Source organism: Anoplopoma fimbria, chromosome 3 (assembly GCF_027596085.1).
Source record: "Anoplopoma fimbria isolate UVic2021 breed Golden Eagle Sablefish chromosome 3, Afim_UVic_2022, whole genome shotgun sequence".
NCBI lineage: Eukaryota > Metazoa > Chordata > Actinopteri > Perciformes > Anoplopomatidae > Anoplopoma > Anoplopoma fimbria.
The window spans coordinates 5,287,277-5,306,144 of record NC_072451.1 but is presented as its reverse complement, the minus strand read 5'-3'; the positions used below and the strand labels follow the sequence as shown (position 1 = coordinate 5,306,144).

Here is an 18,868-nt window from a genome sequence, read left to right as displayed (position 1 = left end):
TTATTGAGCCAAAGAAGATTATACATACAGTATTTTGTTGTGTCAATGCTCATTTCCCTTTATATGAAAGAATTTGAAAAAACAAAATCCATGTATATTCACAGTTATAAAACAAATCATATAAAAGAATTAGGATTGTATTTTGTAATAGTATAAAATATGCAAATAAAAAATAAATAATAAGAAATAAGTTATGTTATTATATATAAATGGACAAAGATAAAAATAAATATATTAAATGAATCTAATAGGGACAATTCAGATAAGGCAGTCCAGGAACATTGGTTTCTACCCTTTGTATGGAGTTGTCTGTTGCTCACTTCCCCTTATTTGAATTACGAAAGGACTTTGATGAAAAAAAGAATCTTTTGAAACTCATTTAGTTTCCTCTTTGTGCCTTTAGTAATTTATTTTTCACTACTTTTGGTATTAAGATTGACTCTAATGAATGTGTAGTGTGAACGAGGTCTTCGCTGAGCTTTATTTCCTCCGTAGTTGAGTCTCAAGCTATTCTCATCAACTCCCGTAGGCCTATAAATTATACACAAACACATGTAAACTACCTGCCAATGACCAAACTGTAAACAGACAGCGAGTGTGTGAGTGACTGAAGAAGAAAGCCGAGCATTCAGCAGTTAAAGCCCCAGATATTGCAGGATACCAGACCTTAAAGAAGAGTGAATATAATGTTAATGTTTTTTTATGTCTTCTTGATGTGTAACTTGGCAGTTTGTTGGTATTTAAGCAGTAACAATTTAATAATCCAGTGATGTGGTGATACAGTAGCTGTGTTCTTAAGCTTGTTTTTATGTTTTATCTGCCCCCTACTGACCCAAAACTTCACCAGGCTTTATCAACAAAATCTTCTGGCCATTTCTTTAGCAAAATAACCACATTATAACTCTAATGTTAAGGTATGTTTGGCATCATTGATCTGTTAATCTAATTTATCCGTTAAAGTCATTTTGTATTTGTAACCTAACCCAATTATTTATTAATTATTCACCATTAGGGCCTTGTTATTATTAAATCTGCACTGCCTCTCATTTTACACCAGGAGTTAATCTTCCTATTGACAAGCTATAAAGTATAAATTCTCGTGCAACTTATTTTAAATAGCTATAAAAAGAGAAAATGTCCTACATGTTTTTCCTGTTACAGCTATTTGTGACTCACTTAAGCGTGTTCCTCCTCCTCATACCAGGCGCAGGGTTATTTATTAACACGTGTGTCTGGCACTGACATTACCAGCAGGCCTTACAGATCACATTCCTCACTTTAGTGTTTTGATAACAGGAGGATACCATCAGTGCAGGGTTTTGTTTCTTTAATGATGCAGTAGCACAATGAAGGAGGGGGGATTGTTTTCTCTTTTCTAAAACTTCTTCAGGAACAGAGTTGATAAGACAGATATAAACGATGATATCTTTAATATTGTGTATCTATGCATGTGTATGTGGGTATCTGAGCAGGTATGAATAATGCACAGAATGTAGCTTCACCTATCATTTGAAGGCCTCCCGCCAGCAACAGCCAAGGCCGGAGGTATTATGTTTCAGGTTGTCCGTCCGTCTGTCAAGTCCATTCTTGTGAACTTGATATCTCAGGAACACCTAGAGGGAATTTCTTTAAACTTGGCATTAACGTCCACTTGGACTCAATGATGTACTGATTAGAATTTGGTGGTCAAAGGTCACTGTGATCTCACAAAACACGTCTTTGGCAATAACTCAAGAACTCGTATGCTAATTGTGACAATTTCAAACAAATGTCTGAAAGGACAGAACCGATAATATAAAAACGCACAAACTTTGATGCAAAGGTTTGGTTTGCCATGAATCACATGTCCTCTTTGCCCAGAAAAACTTGAGATAAAGATTCTGTTTGGCTTCGCCTTATATAAACCTAAACAGAGCAGAAGGTACTGCATTTAATCTTAGGGAAACAGCAGGAACACAGTGGGCTTATTAGGCTTTTTTCATCTAGCATGATGTTCATATTAACGTCAGATTGAATAAATTACTTCACACACTCCCACAAATGCTCTCAACAAAATTGGCATTTAGTCTTTTCTTCCGAAGGGATTTTATTCCATTCACCCGCCAGGAACACAGAGTTCAGTTTTGACCTCAGATCATCTGAAGTTTCTTGAATCATGCGGCACAAATGGCTTCCTCATGATAATGGGCCAGATACATCAACATGTTGGACATGATCTGTGTGTGTGTGCTTTTGTTGTGTGCAGTGCTGAAGTAGAGAAACTGTCCGTGGTTGGCTCTCCTTTTTGGATGGCTCCAGAGGTGCTGAGAAATGAACCGTACGACGAGAAGGTACGAACTTTGACCTTTTAAGCTCAAGTAGCAAGTAGTGGTATAAACTGAGATGATGATAAAATAACTGTCTATTTTCGTAGTTTTTTAAAACTATGTTTTACCTCACTCTTCTTGAGTATTACTTCTTATACACTTAACACTTATTCCTCATATATTTGTATTTTTACTCTATTGTTTATCCTTATTCTTCTGTCCTCTGGCACAATCATTTTCCTTTAGGATTAATAAAGTTCTATCTTATCTTATCTCTTAAACTTACAGTTAGCAGAATTTTATTGGATGAGTCTTGATTAAGTTTAAACAACCACATGTGGGAAAATGGATAATAATAACAAGCAAAAAATAGCATACAGATCAAAGCAAATCACCCATGATGCAAAGAAAGAAATTACACAAGATGGAGAAGCACAATTTACATTACCATTAAAAAATTGTGGAATACAGAGAGTTATAGTTCAGAGAGTTTGGTACATTTTTTGCATGAGTTATGGAATATCAGTGAGCTCCACAAATGTTTTACTTAATAATAAACCAGGCACTTTGAAAAACGAAACCTATGAGGAATATCTTTGGTGTTTGCATGTCTGAATGTGTGTCTGTCTGTTTTCAGACCGATGTCTTCTCCTTTGGTATAATCCTGTGTGAGATCATTGCGAGGGTCCAGGCTGACCCGGACTTCCTTCCCCGCACAGAGGTGAGCGCTCATTTATCCTCACCCGTTCTCCACCCTTTAACCTCGTATCACTCCGCCTGCCTGTTTGCTTTGTAAACAGGTTGTTCTGTTGGGTGTCCCATAATTCACACCCTGTTTATACTGTGTCACATTCACATGACTCATACACACCTTAAAGTTTGTTTTTTACATTCTGGAAGAATAGGGAGTTTATTAACCCTCACTTGAAAAAATATAACAGAACTGAAATTATTGTTCATCTGTCTGATATTATTGATCTAATTATAGCTTATGACATACAGTATATAGTGGTATTTGTGCAAAATGCATCCACCAGAGAGATGTATGTTTTTTAAGTGTAAAAGGTCCTCAGTACATTTATACTTACAATTATTTAATAACAAAATTTAAGGGATCCTTATCAAACATATTGCTTTGTTATCTAAACTAACAAATGTGGGTTATTGCATAAGAGGCTGATTTAAAAGGCCAGTATGTAGCATTTAGGGGGATTTTTTGGGCAGAATATAATATTATGTAAGTTGTCTTTATTGTATAATCATCTCAAAATACGAGATGCTGCTATTTCAAATAATGATATTGGTAATCAGCGGTTTATTTAAAGTCAATTGCAGCTATTTTTGCTGGGGTTTTTTTTATGTGTATATTGAAAGTATTTTACAAAATATTGCAAAAATATGAAACTGAGCTTTTGGAAACCTGCAGGGACATTTTTTTTCCACACAGTGTTATTTAAATTGTCAGAGCCAAAATGCAAACTTGGCAGTCAGCAGGACCGTGTCAGAGGGATTAGCTTGACATGAAGCTGGTTTTGGCGGAAGAGCTGCAGTCTGTCAAACATCTGATGAAGCTCTGTCTATCTTTGTCTTTATACCACTTTCAGGACGGTAAATACACGTTTCCTGTTTAATAAATCTCTCTGTCGCTCCGTCTTCTCTCCCTCCCGAGCAGAACTTCGGCCTGGACTATCACACGTTCCAGCACATGGTTGGAGACTGTCCGCATGACTTCCTCCAGCTGGCCTTCAACTGCTGCAATGTGAGTCCAACATCCTCTTGTCCAATCAATCCGTCCCAGTCTCCCTCAATTAAGACATTTCAGTATTGTAACAAACCCTGTCTACTTGTAATAGACCCGAAAAGCAACCGGCAAACATGTATCTGCTCTATAACATCTCTTATCTCTGTGTTGGGAGAAAAAACATTTCCAAAATGTCTTGTCTTGGTTGTTATTTCTTGGGATTTCCACTGTTTTATTTCCAATTTCTTAAGTAGTTCAGTTGTTCAGAAATAGAGGGACAATCTGATTATCTGGGAAATCTGATTTAGCTCACTCTCCGGGGGTCTTCTGTTCACTAAAAGCTGGATCAGTTGCTTGGCAGACTCAGCTTTTCTCTATATTCATACATTTATTTGCTTTTAAAATGAATTAACAACTGAGATGAAGAGGAGCATTAAGTTAATCAGCCAAAACAGATGTGGTTTTTTTCAACAGAGTTTGGTTTTGCTCACATCATTATCATTATCTCTGGACAGGAATGGTGATTTTTTTTAATTACAAACCACAGAGGATGACGGCTTTAAAGATTTGGAGCACCCTGCTGATTGATCTTGTATTGGCTCCCTCCATCTCTCCTCATCTTTGTCTGTTGTCTCGCTTTTATCATCCTTTTCTCCTTTATCCTCCACCCAAGTCTTTTTTTATCCAGAGCATCCCCAGTGTAATTAATTCATTTTCCTAATTAATTAATCAGCTGTTTGTCTTCATCTTCAGCCAAACGTTTGTCCCCGTCTTGTTTTTTCATCAGTTCTTTATTTCTCCCAGCAGTAGTCTCGTTCATATTTCTGTTCCCGTTCCAAACAGTCATGTACTTCCTCTTATTCCTGCCAATTTTGTTTTTCTTCCTCCTTTTTTTATCTTCAACATTAGTCCATTACCCTTCTTTGCATTTTCCTCACTTTTAAATATTTACAATAAAGACGCTTGCTGTAACATCTTGACATGTTAAAGGAACTTTCCCTTGTGTTCGTTTTGTCTTCCCTGTGGACAAAAGCGATGGTGTTATAGAGTCCCTTTAGAAAACCTCTCATTTTACTGCGGCAGTCTGACAGTCTGACCTGCTCAGTCCTGGTTCTGGTTCTCCTGTGCCTCTCTTTCCTCAAAGATAAAATAAATATATTAAATAAAAGAGACATTAAATGAATCTAATAGGAACATAACTCAGATAAGGCAGTCTAGAAACATTGATTTCTACCCTTTGTATGGAGTTGTCTGCTGCTCACGGGCCCAGCAATGTGGCAAAAAGGGTGAAGTTCTGCTTTTGGCTTGGGATTGGACCTATTGAAAACTATATAGAAATAGCTAATATGCTCACTGATGGTCTCATTTACTTATCGAGGTCATATAGAGGCAACAATATTAAATTGAGACTTTTTCATGTAACACACATGTAACCAGTTAAAAGTTCCTTGTAGTAACTTTAAGGCGCTTTCTTTTGTACCACTTTATGCTGAGAAACTGAATGTTTTCAAGTAAAGTGCCAATAAAATATATCGTAGATTTCTTGGAAAACCACTTTCTAATGTTGCATAAATAATATTGTAATATACATGTAGTTCTTTTTTAAATGGAAAGTGAGCTTGTTGGTGTATGTTTTGCTCTTCCCTGATAATAATCTGATGAGTTCAATCAATCCCTTCTTCTGCACCCTGTTACTGTATATTTATCTCATCCATCTCCATATCTCTTATGTTTTTTCTTCCCCTTAGATGGACCCTAAACTCCGTCCTTCCTTCCCAGACATCGTCCGGCACCTTGAGGATCTTATCGCAGGCCTTAAAGTTGAAGAGATGGAGCACCAGTGCGACCCCCTCAGCGGGGACAACGACAAGAAGACCAAAGGTAACATTAAGGCCGGATGACATCTCACCCTGTGACGCTGTGATCCGTCTATCAGCTTTAGCTTTACAGTCAATAAAAGTCACATCCTTTTTGTTTACAAGACACTTGCAAATTCCTGTGAAAGTATCATCCTGTAACCCAAGGAAGGAAACAGAAACCTATTTTATATCCTCCTCCTGGCCTCCCCAGCCTTTCACCTCCAGGCTGAACTCGTCCTCTTATCTAGTCAGACTGTCAGCTAATCAATATTTCACTTGTCTTCCTGTCGGTGTGGAGCCTCACAGAAACGTCTCTCCTCTCCTGAAACCAGCTCCTTTTGTAAAGCCTGCTGTTGATTCCATGTTTGTTCAGTCAGTTACAAGCAAACTGTTTACACTGTCCTCCTCACCAAAACACACAAGTTTGTTCAAGCCAGATTTTAAACTTGACTTCCTTTTTAGTCAGACAATTAACTTGTCAGCAGAGTAAAAACCAGATGGAAAAAAACAAAACCTTTTTCCATCTGGATCCATTGTTCTTTGCACCCTTCTAAGCAATCCAGTAAAATCTGTTCCAACATTTAACTGTATCACACTTCAAAGAGGTCTTTGGTTGCTGATAATATAAACTTCACCATGACTTAGCTGGAAAGCTGGTCCGAGAAATATATATTGCCTATTTTGAGATACTTGATCCACGCAGGCCCAGGATTCACTTCTAATTTGGTCCAGCGTATCGCCGCCTGCATGTCTGACCATCCAGGAGTCATGTTTTTGTTTAGACGAGTCAAACGGCTACTTTTTCCTCACTGCTTGAAGGAGGAGAGCACGAACATGTGACTTTACAGGACCCAGGAGTGATTTATAGAAGCCACACTTCTGGTGTCTGATTCAATCTAACAATGTTTATGAAACACAGTCTGGGCCTGTTGGCATAAGAAATATATCTTGTTATTGTATCTTGTATGTGGAAAACATGGCCCGGATCTGACAGTGCTCACTTGCCTGACAATGGTTCGAGTACATCGTTTATTTCTCCCCCCCCCTTCCAGCTCCGGCGCTCTGTTTACCTGATAACATCACAATTTCCTCTAAAGCAGAATCCCTCTCGTAGTAGGAAATATTTCTGCTGCGTAACAATTTTTTAGCCAAATATTTTTTGTTTTGGTCCATATGACTCATGTGACCACTTCTCTCAGATATTTCCTGGAGTAAATGAGATACACAACCTAACAGAAGCGCAACACTAAATGAGATTTGAGAGGAGATTAAAATAGAAGAAGTTTTCATGAATGGCTCATTTGAATATATGTTTCAACTGGATAACTGAATTTTGCAATCTAGGGAAATTGCTAGTTTTTTCCTATATGAACATTCTCTTTCTTAATAATGTGATGAAGATGATCAATCGCTGCAAACTGAGACTTCATCTTTTTTAAAGACATGGGATTTTTTTAAATCCCTGTTTGGGTCATCCTCAAATTCTTCCTAATGTTTTTTTCACTGCTGCAGTAACTAAAGTTTATAAGAATATTAAGATCCAGCTACACTTCAGTGGAGATTTCTGTTTAAAAAAGATCTCATCCAGTGCGTTTAGAAACAATTGAAGAACAAGGATTCAAGGAACTCATGTCTCTGTAGTCTCCTCATGATTTAGCCTCTATTGCCACCTAGTGGTTACATTAGATTATATATTTGACTGTCAGAACACTAGTAACAAGATATGATAATATAGTTCTCTTCAAAAATGGAATATACACCTTTGACCTTTAATTTGACTATGACATTTTATAGTTGTATGTAAATTTTACGCAAAAAGTATCACAAAATGCATCTGTTTCCTGGTTCAAGGGGAGAAGATCCAGGGCTTCAAGCGACTGAACCCTCTCGGTTTCCAGGATGATAAAATCCCTCCGAAATCCCCTCGCCCCCGACGAAACATCTGGCTCAGCCGCAGCCAGTCAGACATCTTCTCATGTAAAGCAGGAAGAAAAGTCAACGTCCAGGACCCTTACTACAACCCTCCCATCGCTCAGAAACCCTCTAAAGCCCGCAAGATCAACCCGTTCACCGCCCGAGAGGACCTGTGTGGGGGCAAGATTAAGTTTTTCGATGTGCCCAGCAAGTCTGTGTTCTCGCTGGTGTTTGACCTCCACTCACCTCCGGGGAGCGTGTTCAGTAACCAGCCGCCTTCTAATGGACCTGGAGGGTCCCAGCAGGTGACGTCTTACTACTGGAGGCAGCTGCCAGGAAGACAGTGTCACTCTTTACCCGTGTCCCCCCAGCTGCCCCGCTCCGACGTCTTCCAGCTCGCTGCTGATGTCAGCACCAATTACAACGGTTCTGTTACCTGTAACTCCAGCCTGCTGTCCACTACGCTGATAGGTGAGTTTTCTGTGAGATGTCCTTTTAGCATTTTTTGATATTAAACTACTGGAACGCTCCTGATTTTGATAATGTCCATCATAGAGCCATACAAAAGAATACATCTATAAAAGAATAAGAAATGAAATGTGGAAATATATAGAGGAATAAATAAAAGAATAAATAGGTAAATAAACAAAATGCTTATATGTAAATAAAGTGAAATAAATACAATTAGAATCTATGGTGTAATAATATATAAGTATATTCAAAAATGTCCATAAATAAAATTATAAATTAATGTGGAAATATAAAGACAAATAACAAAATAATAAAACGAATCATTTTCTTTAAATCAAGTTTTAGAAGAATAAGGAGTAATAAAGGGATACAAATAGATAATTAAATGAAATAAACAAATACAAATAGTTATAAAAAATAAAATAAAAAATCTTTATGTTTCCACTTTTATGTTTTTCTCTTTATATTTTTCACAAATATTTAAAATGTACTTCTTTATTATTTCATTTTTTTCTCTTTATATTTCCACATTATTTTCTTTTTCTTTTATAAATAATTATTTTTTAAAGGTGCTGCAAGGAGTTGCAGAAATTAAGCTACAGTTAAGATTTTTTCAATTTGATCACCAAATCAGGTAATAATCGTCCCCTTTGTTTCTTCACTGTTTCCCTGTTTTCTGTTTTCTGTTTTCCTCTCAGCAACTAACTCCAGGTCTGACGCAGTCCTGGTGGGAAACGACGCCCGGCAGAAGGCAGCGATGAGCGTCTGGGCGAAGAAATACGTTGTGGTTGAAATCCCACCTTACTGCAGGCAGCAAGGAGGGGAAGAGGACGGAGAGGTGGAGGGGAGGAATGAGGACAAGGAGGAGGAGGAGGAGGAGGAGGAAGAAGAGGAGGAGGAGTTTGGGGAGAGCTGCTCTCCGATGGTCCCCAGCATTCTGAGAAACAGTGGAGAGGCGATGGACTGCTCCAGCATCCTGGAGGAAGAGGAGGAACGAGAGACAGCGACAGACCCCTCCCCCATGTAACACACATGTAAATCTACACACACACACACACACACACACACACACACACACACACACACACACACACACACACACACACACACACACACACACACACACACTAGTGGGGAGGATGTGGTGGATTTGGATCCAAGAAAAGGGGACTTGAGCCTCGTGATGGAGCCTGGTGACTGATGGACCTGGCACATTTCAAAGATTTTGGAAAAAAAAAAATACATAAAAAGGAAAAAGCACTTGATTTCTCTATCAAGTGAATGTATCACATGTTGATAAATAATAAATCAAGCACACCTGATGGAGATAAATAACTACTTAACAAAGTGTCATACCCAGGTGAGACCGGGCAAGACTCCATTTAGCACAAAAAAAACAACAGCTTTTATCGACACAGTGGACACTCGGCATAGAGATTATTTTTTTGGAAGATGTTGTTTATATTTAATATTGTGAGATGATGTAGATTTCTTTTTCTTTTAAAGGTTTCCTATGTTAATGCGTCTTGTGTATGAAGATCCCTTGTGTTGTGTATGTGTGAGTGTTTAAAATCAAAGCTTGTGTTTTGATACTTTCCCTCTGTGTTCTTTAGTTTGACAAATGTTTATATGAAATCAAAAAAATTCCCATACATTTCAGATTTATGAGACGCTGATATTCAGACGAGAAAATGTGAGTGCCTGAAAAACAACACTCATGAGACAGATGTTTCTATATTTTACACCAAGTCTCCTCTGAATGATTCACAGGGAACTAACAGAAATAGTGAATTTAGAGAGGAGATGGTTTTCGGTTCAGGATTTCAACTAGCCACTCGTTGACATAGTGGTGTTTTTGTTTGATCAGGTCACTTCAAATCTGTAAAACTAAAAGCATTCACAAGCAGTGTTGTCAGAGCATTAAATCCAGAACACCAGCTGTAGGCAAACGGATAGAAAGTCCTTTTCAAAGATTCTTTTGCATTTTAAAGTTGCTGCTCGAAGGCCGACTTTCAAAACTCAGATGTCAGAGTTTACTTGAACACACCACCCGTTCTCAAAACAATCTCCTCTTGCAACTCTGTTACCACACAATGAAAATAAAGCAAAATATAAGTGAAAAAGGAAAGTTTAAAGCAAGACTATGTAACTTTTGAAAGACTAAATAACTCAATATTTCTCACTTCAATACACTCAGGGATTTAGCCCCTAAAGTCTTACTTGGTCTGGTGATATGAACAGTAGCTTATGGTGGCAAATATTAGCGAACTTTAGATATTGTTGTGTAACCGACATTACTGAGTCATTTTGTCGACTCACTGTGAAGTGCAACTCACAGTTTGTGTCACAAATACAGTCTCCAAGGGGCAAGAATGCACATTCACCCTGAAGAATGTCTACATTAAAGCAACTGTCTTCAAAAAATCCTCAGAAATAACCACCTATGGCCACAGTAGCTGCAGTTGTAGTCTTGCTTTAAAGTCAAACCGAAACAAAAAGAACCCTAGCATCCTAAAGAAAAAACAGTGAACCTATAAACTCAAGAGAGACTTTGGTTAATAGAATCATTTTACTTACAGAATACAGCTTATGTTGGATGAATAATATTTAGATTGGAGGGAAACGGCACGACCTGGTCTTTCCAGTTCTTTCCATTCAGATGTGCCCGAGTGTCGGATGTTGAGTTTTCCACTCTGTTGTGAGGAAAGTATCCAAACCAGACAGAGAGCTGAGCTGAGCTGAGCATTTTCTGAAAACATATAAGAAGGTTTGTTCTATCGAAAATTATCAGCACTAAATAAATGTTAATTTTCCTTCATTTTTTCCCCTGAAAAGATGTTTTACAACTTTTTTTTTTTAAGGATTTTACTTAAATTTAATATTTAATTAATATCACATCCCCAAACAGAAGCTAATTGTCTCACAGCAGGATACTCTGACACGCTCCCTCCCTCATGAGCTAACATTTACTTCAACTTGTCTTCTGATGACATTTTCTTCTTTTATTTTCACACTCCAATGAATATATGAAATAGAGACATTTCCTCTTCTTTTTACAAAATGACTGTTATAAAATCAGATTTATATTTGATGAACCACGTTAGTCTTGTCTCTGCTGATCTCAGTCCAGTCGCTTCAGTTGGAACTTAAAAATGCACTTCTCCTCTGAACTACCCATCACTACTTTTCTATGCAACCAATGTAACTTTTATGACATCGTTTTACAGTATAAAGGATCTAATTTGATATTTATGAGAAAAAATATTTTTAATGTCTTACCTTTTGTATATAAAGTTTGTTACCTGCCTTGATGAATACAGACTGAGATGTTTTTGCTGATCTAATAACGAACCTTCTCCGTGTTTTTTCTTGTGTTTGTCTTCTTTTCTTTTCACTAAAAGCTCAGACAGCCATGGATTTAAAATGTTGAAGTCACATTTTTTTTAAATGAGTGTGAAAACGTTTACTTTCAGATTTGATTTGCAAGTTCATGTGGGCAGTTGGTGTCAAAAGGTCCACCCTCCACATCCTGTTGAAGTGTCACAGTAGAGTCTCAGCTCTCCGGTTTCCACAGGTAGGTTGCAATAACATATTCTAGACGGGTTCACTCAGACAAATCTAACCCAGTTTGTTTCTCTCTCATGTCTCAGAGCTAAGCATCCGTTTTCCTGAAAGATGATCACAAAAAAGGATCTCGATGAATCTGCTTCAGAATAAAAAACATTTTTCTAAGTAATTTTTCAAGTTGCGAATATCCTAAAAAAAGTCATATCTCCTTGCTTATTTTGTATTTATAACTATATGTTTTTCATGTTATTAAGTATGAAAATGGGACAAGGGGTAAACAACATTGATATTTTATAAATCTGAAAACAAAAATATACATTTTTGGTTTGACATGGTAAAAATCAAGCAATGACTTTAATGATCAAACATTAGAGGCCCGAACTGTGTACAAGCTCAGCATCACTTTTGCTCATTAACAAAGTTTTTTGAGACTGACATGATCATTAAGAGCTAATATAGTGCAGACTTTTCCCACAAAGCTTTGCTTAAAACCAAACTGCAGTGAAATGATAAAGAAACAGACGGACTAATGCAGACTTCACCTACAATGTCTTACATAAAAATGACCCAACAAATCATATCCATACTAATATTTGGTCCTGTCTTCCATAGTTCACCTCTAGCACCAATAAATCTGACAGAATTTAGAGTTTGGTGAAATGTTGGACCAGCAGAACACCTGACATCCTTATTCTTAAAATATTTTAATTAGTGTATCCTTCATATTTCTATCTGAGTGGAGAACTCTCCTAATGTCCATCACTGTATGTCACAACAATTAAACAACATGTAAAAAAAACCATTATATATATATATAACAATATAATGGGACTTTTTGTGCTTTTAAAAAGATATTAATATACAATAAATATTTTTGGGAAATAAAAACATTAACAGTGCTGATATCACAAAAGAAGCAAAGGTGTTTCTTTAACTCATCTAAACAAATGGAGCAATTTCAAGACAGGAAGTTACACATTTAAAGGGCCATACCAGGTCGGATCGGATGTTCTGACCATTTACTGTCTTTAGAAAGTTTAGTGTCTTTCCCCTCCAGTTTCAGGCAGTCAATTCAATTCTCTACAGACATTTTTGTCAGTTATTGACTGTATTGACCGAAAACAATGGCAACTAGTGTCTGCCTAGAGCCACTAAAGGAAAAATACTACAAAAAAACCTAAAATTCAAAATATACATACATGTAGTTGAACTTGAAACCACATTAAAGCTATATGATGATACAGTATTACCATTCCAGTCTCATTTTTATCAAAATTGTATTAAATACTATAATAATATAATAAAAACACTACAACAAAATTACATCCAAAAACTAACTTATCAATCCGATGTATAAAATAAACCCCTGTGAACTCAGTGTGCTGTTTTCTGGTGCGACTTCAGGCTGGAGCGCTGCGTGAAGCACTTCCCGCACAGCGAGCACTCGTAGGGTTTCTCTCCGCTGTGGACCACCGCGTGTCGGATGAGGTTGCACTGTTTGGTGAAGCTCCGGCCGCACTGCAGGCAGCTGAACGGTTTCTCCCCCGTGTGGCTCCTCAGGTGCTCCTTGAGCTGACTGAACCTCACGAAGCTTTTGTCGCAGTACGTGCAGCTGAACCTCTTCTCGCCGATGCCCGACCTCCAGGGCGTCCTCATCCTCCTCGCCAGGCCGAAGCCGCCAACGCCGCCGCCGCTGCTGCTGCTTCGGTTGTTCATGCAGAAAGAAGATGCTGCTTGGTTTGGCGGCGTCAAATCCTCGTGTTGGCTCCTCACTTGATTCTGTGATTGTTGAGGAATCAAGCACTGATCCATGGTGTTAATCTGAGACAACGCACTGTGTCCTTCCTCTGGTTGCGATCTCCTACATCCCAACGCTCTGGCTCTTCTCTTCACGCGTGCTGCACTCACCAGGACTGAATGTGATTTCCCCACCGAGTGAATTTGAGGCACCGTGTCCTCCAAATGCATCCCACTCTGTGACGGGAACACAAAGGGAATCGGCTCAAACTGATGCTCGGCGCCCGAGAAGCTCGGATCAACGGCGTCTCCGCACGGGTCGGACGGCCACAGCTGACGGTCGACTTCCTCCGTCTCAAACCTGTGGGTTGGATCGAGAGGAGCTGCATTCTCGTCGGGCTCTTCCTCGTTCTCGTGTTTCACCACGAGCTCTGCCTCGCTTCGGTGTCCGTCCAGCTGCTGCTCTGGGAAAGTGTCGTAGACGTCTGCGGGGGAAACCAGAGATCCAGGGTCGGCTGGGTTCTCAGCAGAGTGGTAACGCTCTACGAAGCTGTCAGTCTGGGCCGGTTGTGAGGCGTCGAAACGCGGCTGCTGCTCGGCTCCAGAGACTAAAGAAAGCACAGGAACCACACATCGTCTTAAAGTGGAGGTTTTAAAGCTCTAAGTCAAATAAATCTCTTATCAAATCTTATGATATCACCCCTGTTTTTATTACCAAAGAGCCATGTGTAAAACATTTATACAGCACAGCAATTTAGTTCTCTTAATGTAATTCTTTACTAGTTCTTAGATGTAACATTAGTTCTAGGATTCCCTTTCAAAAATCAAATTCAATACTGGAATCAGTAAAAAAAAAAATACTGTAAAACAAAAGCAACTGGACCAGAACCTGAACTGCACTCAAACCCACTTTCTTCATGACAGGCACATCACAACACACACTAAACACAGATATGTAGAGAGAAATAGCAATACATGTGCCTTTAACCTCACCAGAAACAACAGTATTGTCTAATCAAAGAAGTCTGAATAACCGTACAATGTTGATATAAAAATGTATGTATAGATATGGATAGATGTTCTCATTCAATCTGAGAGTTATGGAAGTAACACTCAATCTGTTTCTATGATTAAAGCACAACCTGCGGACCTGAATTCGCTTCCTGTTTAATCATACGCTGCCCCCAATATATTTTGAGTCATGGTTAATGGTTAATGACGCACGTTAAAAGTCGCACATCAAGGCTGCAATTAGTTTATTTTTTGATTGGCTGACTGAAAGCGCCGCATGTGTAGCTCGTCATGGGTAACAGTAGCTATAATTGTTACCTACACAAAATCAGTCATAGCAATGGTGATTATTCTGTGTGAATATAAATGGTTTAATACTAATATTGAGGGTTTTACTGAGTCTAAACTCTCCTAAGCTCTATTCTCTACTCTGAAACATTATTAACACTTTCAAATGAGCTAAGAAATGTGTGTTTTTTAAGTCACATGTTCTGTGTATTATACACGCTGCTACAACAATCTTTAAAAAGCTTTTTACACCGATCACGTGATGAGCGGAGGAAGTGTCTGATGTTTGTGATTGAACTCACTCAGTTTGTCCTCCGAGTCGTTCGTCTCCTCTTCACACTCCTCTTTGATCAGTATGTGTTCAGCTTCGTTAGCCGGCTCCACGTCGGCACACTGCAACACAGGGCTCAATATTAATACTCACACAGGGGAGATCCACTGCCTCACACACACATTCACAAACACACACACACAGATACACACACAGGTGAATACTCACAACAGATAAACAACACGCTGCACAAGTAAAGGAATAACCCATCTACGTTGAGTTTACATTTACGTTTTAATATATATACATACATACATTTATTCAGACATAATTAAACTTAAAATGTAACTGCACTAAATTGGCATATATTTTGTTTAATGTTTACCAATTTTATTTTACTTTAATAGGATGACCAACTGTACTCTATTTGACCTCCAAAACCTGATAAGTTGTCTCCTTTGAATGGGGTTAACAATTTGAATCAGACATAAAATAACACTTTTTATCAATTAATTGTCATTTACCAAGTCAAAATGTAAAACATTAATTGTTACAGCCATGGATCTAGCTTATCAAATGTGAGGATGTGTTGCTTTTATCTGTCAAATTGAATATACTAGTGTGTTGTACTGTTGAGCAGACAAAACAAGCAATATAAAGACCTAACATTGGGCTCTGGGAAAGTGTGGCGAGCATTTTTCATTATTTCCTTGCATTAAATAGACCGAATTATCAATTGATTATTATAAAAGCAGATGAATTAACATTAAAAAGTAATATTTTGAAGTATTCATACCTGCTGGGGTTGATCTTGAGCCTCAGCGTCCCAGCCTGTGCTCTGTCTCTCTCTGTGCAGCACTACTTTGACTAAAGGGGAGAACCTCTCGGCTGCAGGAGGATAAAACACTGAAGAAGAGGAACAGAAAAAAACACAATCTGTAGCTGTTGCATTCACAGGGACTTGTAGCATTACTTTTGTGTAGGAATTTGTTTTCTTGTTGTTTATAATGTATTGTTATTATAAATCACATCTTGTAAAAATGCTTTTTCAACAATATTTCATACCACATGTATTTTCTTTTTGTATTCGTTATAGTAATGTGATTTTTAAAGAAATATTAGGTGGAGGCTTTTTCTTTGTTTTCTTGTGGTTTATAATGTGTTATTATAAATCATATCTTATAAAACATGCTTTTTCAACAATATTTCATATTTTTTTTGTATATGTATATTATTTTTTTTTTGTATTCGTTATAGTAATGTGATTTTTTTTTAAATATTAGTTGGAGGCTTTTTCTTTGTTTTCTTGTTGTTTATAATGTGTTATTATAAATCATATCTTATAAAACATGCTTTTTCAACAATATTTCATACCACATGTATTTTCGTTTTTTGTATTCGTTATAGTATTGTGATTTTTTTTTAAATATTAGGTGGAGGCTTTTTCTTTGTTTTCTTGTTTATTATAATGTATTATTATAAATCATATCTTTATAAAATCTTGTAAAAATGCTTTTTCAACAATAAAACATGATTTTTTTAAATATTAGGTGGAGGCTTTTTCTTTTTTCAACAATATTATAGTAAAAAAATATTATTACTTTAATATCATTCATCAATTGTTTTTTATATTTTTATTTGCAAATTTGTAAACCCACATCTACAGATGATTTAACACCATACCTTGCAGCTCTACCTATTCCTCCTGCTCCTCCTCAGCTCTTTTCCAGTAAAATCAAGAAAAACCATTGAATGAGAAGGTGGTCCAAACTTTTGACTGGTACTGTATATTCTTTTTGTATTTGTGGACTTTTCTTTGTTTTCTTGTTTATTATAATGTATTATTATAAATCATATCTTATAAAACATGCTTTTTCAACAATATTTCATACCATATGTATATTATTTTTGTATTCGTTATAGTATTGTGATTTTTTTTTAAATATTAGGTGGAGGCTTTTTCTTTGTTTTCTTGTTGTTTATTATGTGTTATTATAAATCACATCTTGTAAAAATGCAATATTTTTTTTTCAAGGCTTTTTCTTTGTTTTCTTTTTTTTAAATATTCACAGGTGGAGGCTTTTTCTTTGTTTTCTTGTTGTTTATAATGTGTTATTATAAATCATATCTTGTAAAAATGCTTTTTCATTTTTTTTTAAAATATTATATAAGTGGAGGCTTCAAATCTCTTCCTGCACTTTAATATAATTTATCAATTGTTTTTTACATTTTTCAATTGTGCAAATAACCTGAACTAAACCCACATCACAGAAGCAGAAGCTACAGATGATTTAACACCAGGACCTTGCAGCTCTACCTCTCCTCCTGGCTCTCCTCCGGCTCCTCCTCAGCTCTGCCTCCATCGCCTCACACTTCCTCCGCAGCAGCTCGATGTCCCGCCGGCTCTGGCTCACCTCCAGCCGGAGCACCGCGCAGCTGTCATCCACGCTCCGGTGGATCTCCGCCACGGCCGCCTTGGCCAGGACCTCCATGACGGACAGCAGCTGGCTCTGGAAGCCGCTGTTCTGCATGCTCCACAAGGACTTCTGCTTGTTATTAGAAATGCAAATAAATATATATATATTCACCTGTATATATCAGGTGCAGGGAGGATGCACACAAATGTCTGGAAGGAGGAGTGGATGCTTGTGTTGTGCACTTTTGCTGTTTATTTCTTCCGGAGGTGGTTTTGAGGGGACAGGGGCGCTCGGTTTTTGTTACCGCGCTTTTCGCACGGGCGGTGTCAAACCTGAAAACATAATAATGACTGTTTTAAACTAACATTCCTCAACGGATTCGGTTATATAAAATCAACACAAGTCGAGAAATGTGAACGTATTTTATTAACATTTACAGTTTAGTTAGTTCAAGGTTATATCCGCCACCGAGGGACGTTCTGTGAGATACAACGAGGTCACCATAGCAGCGTCACTTGTTGTATTACCGTAAATATTCGAATACAGCCGCACTCCACATTATCCAGGTGATGAAAGACAATTGAAAAGTTAAAAAAGTTTGTTTTCTTTTTAAGAAACACCAATAATAACCTTTAAAAAAAAATCATAAATTAAAAAAAGTTTTTCATGTTTTTAGGAGCTACAGTACCAGTCAAAAGTTTGGACACACCTTCTCATTCAACTACTTTGAAGAATCTAAAATATAAAACATATTCTTGTTTGTTGAGCATTTGTTTGTTTACCACATAATTCCATATGTGTTCCTTCATAGTTTGGATGTCTTCAATATTAATCTGCAATGTAGAAAAAAATAAAAATAAAGAAAAACCATTGAATGAGAAGGTGTGTCCAAACTTTTGACTGGTACTGTACATGTATATATATATATATATATATATATATATATATATATATATATATATATATATATATATATTTATATATATATATATATATATATATATATATATATATGTATTTACATATAGTATATATATATGTATATATACTATATGTAAATATATCATGATATAGTCATAGTATATATATACATATATATATATATATATATATATATATATATATATATATATATATATATATATATATATATATATACATGTACAGTACCAGTCAAAAGTTTGGAAAAATTAAAATAAAGAAAAACCATTGAATGAGAAGGTGTGTCCAAACTTTTGACTGGTACTGTACACACACAAGTATGATGAGAGTATGTATTAATAAAC

At 37.0% G+C, this 18,868-nt stretch overlaps 2 protein-coding genes across 2 annotated transcripts in view; one reads left to right on the top strand and one right to left on the bottom strand.

The window, feature by feature from the left end:
* tesk2 (testis associated actin remodelling kinase 2) overlaps positions 1-11,627 on the top strand; it is a 32,699-nt gene extending 21,072 nt beyond the window's left edge. Inside the window, exons 8-13 of the mRNA XM_054623430.1 lie at positions 2,246-2,330; positions 2,944-3,027; positions 3,979-4,065; positions 5,796-5,928; positions 7,758-8,291; positions 8,990-11,627. Of these exons, the coding sequence (XP_054479405.1) occupies positions 2,246-2,330; positions 2,944-3,027; positions 3,979-4,065; positions 5,796-5,928; positions 7,758-8,291; positions 8,990-9,318 (1,252 nt within the window). The 3' untranslated portion in view covers positions 9,319-11,627. The remainder of the gene's footprint in view (positions 1-2,245; positions 2,331-2,943; positions 3,028-3,978; positions 4,066-5,795; positions 5,929-7,757; positions 8,292-8,989) is intronic.
* A 571-nt stretch (positions 11,628-12,198) lies between these two features.
* Positions 12,199-17,805, bottom strand: si:ch211-155e24.3 (uncharacterized protein LOC100150696 homolog). The gene is made up of 4 exons (XM_054623433.1): positions 17,483-17,805; positions 15,962-16,071; positions 15,197-15,287; positions 12,199-14,203 (listed from the first exon to the last, which is right to left on the bottom strand). Exons 1-4 carry the CDS (start codon positions 17,694-17,696, stop codon positions 13,233-13,235), a joined length of 1,386 nt encoding a protein of 461 aa, XP_054479408.1. The 5' UTR covers positions 17,697-17,805; the 3' UTR covers positions 12,199-13,232.
* Positions 17,806-18,868: the final 1,063 nt, after the last annotated feature.

Excerpts from the sequence above, each read along its gene's own strand:
- si:ch211-155e24.3 (XM_054623433.1), bottom strand. The coding sequence starts at position 17,696 with ATGCAGAACAGCGGCTTCCAGAGCCAGCTGCTGTCCGTCATGGAGGTC. Across the intron at positions 16,072-17,482 it reads GAGGAGAGCCAGGAGGAGAG|TGTTTTATCCTCCTGCAGCC; the intron begins GTAGAGCTGCAA and ends CCTCTTCTTCAG. Across the intron at positions 14,204-15,196 it reads CGACTCGGAGGACAAACTGA|TCTCTGGAGCCGAGCAGCAG; the intron begins GTGAGTTCAATC and ends TGCTTTCTTTAG.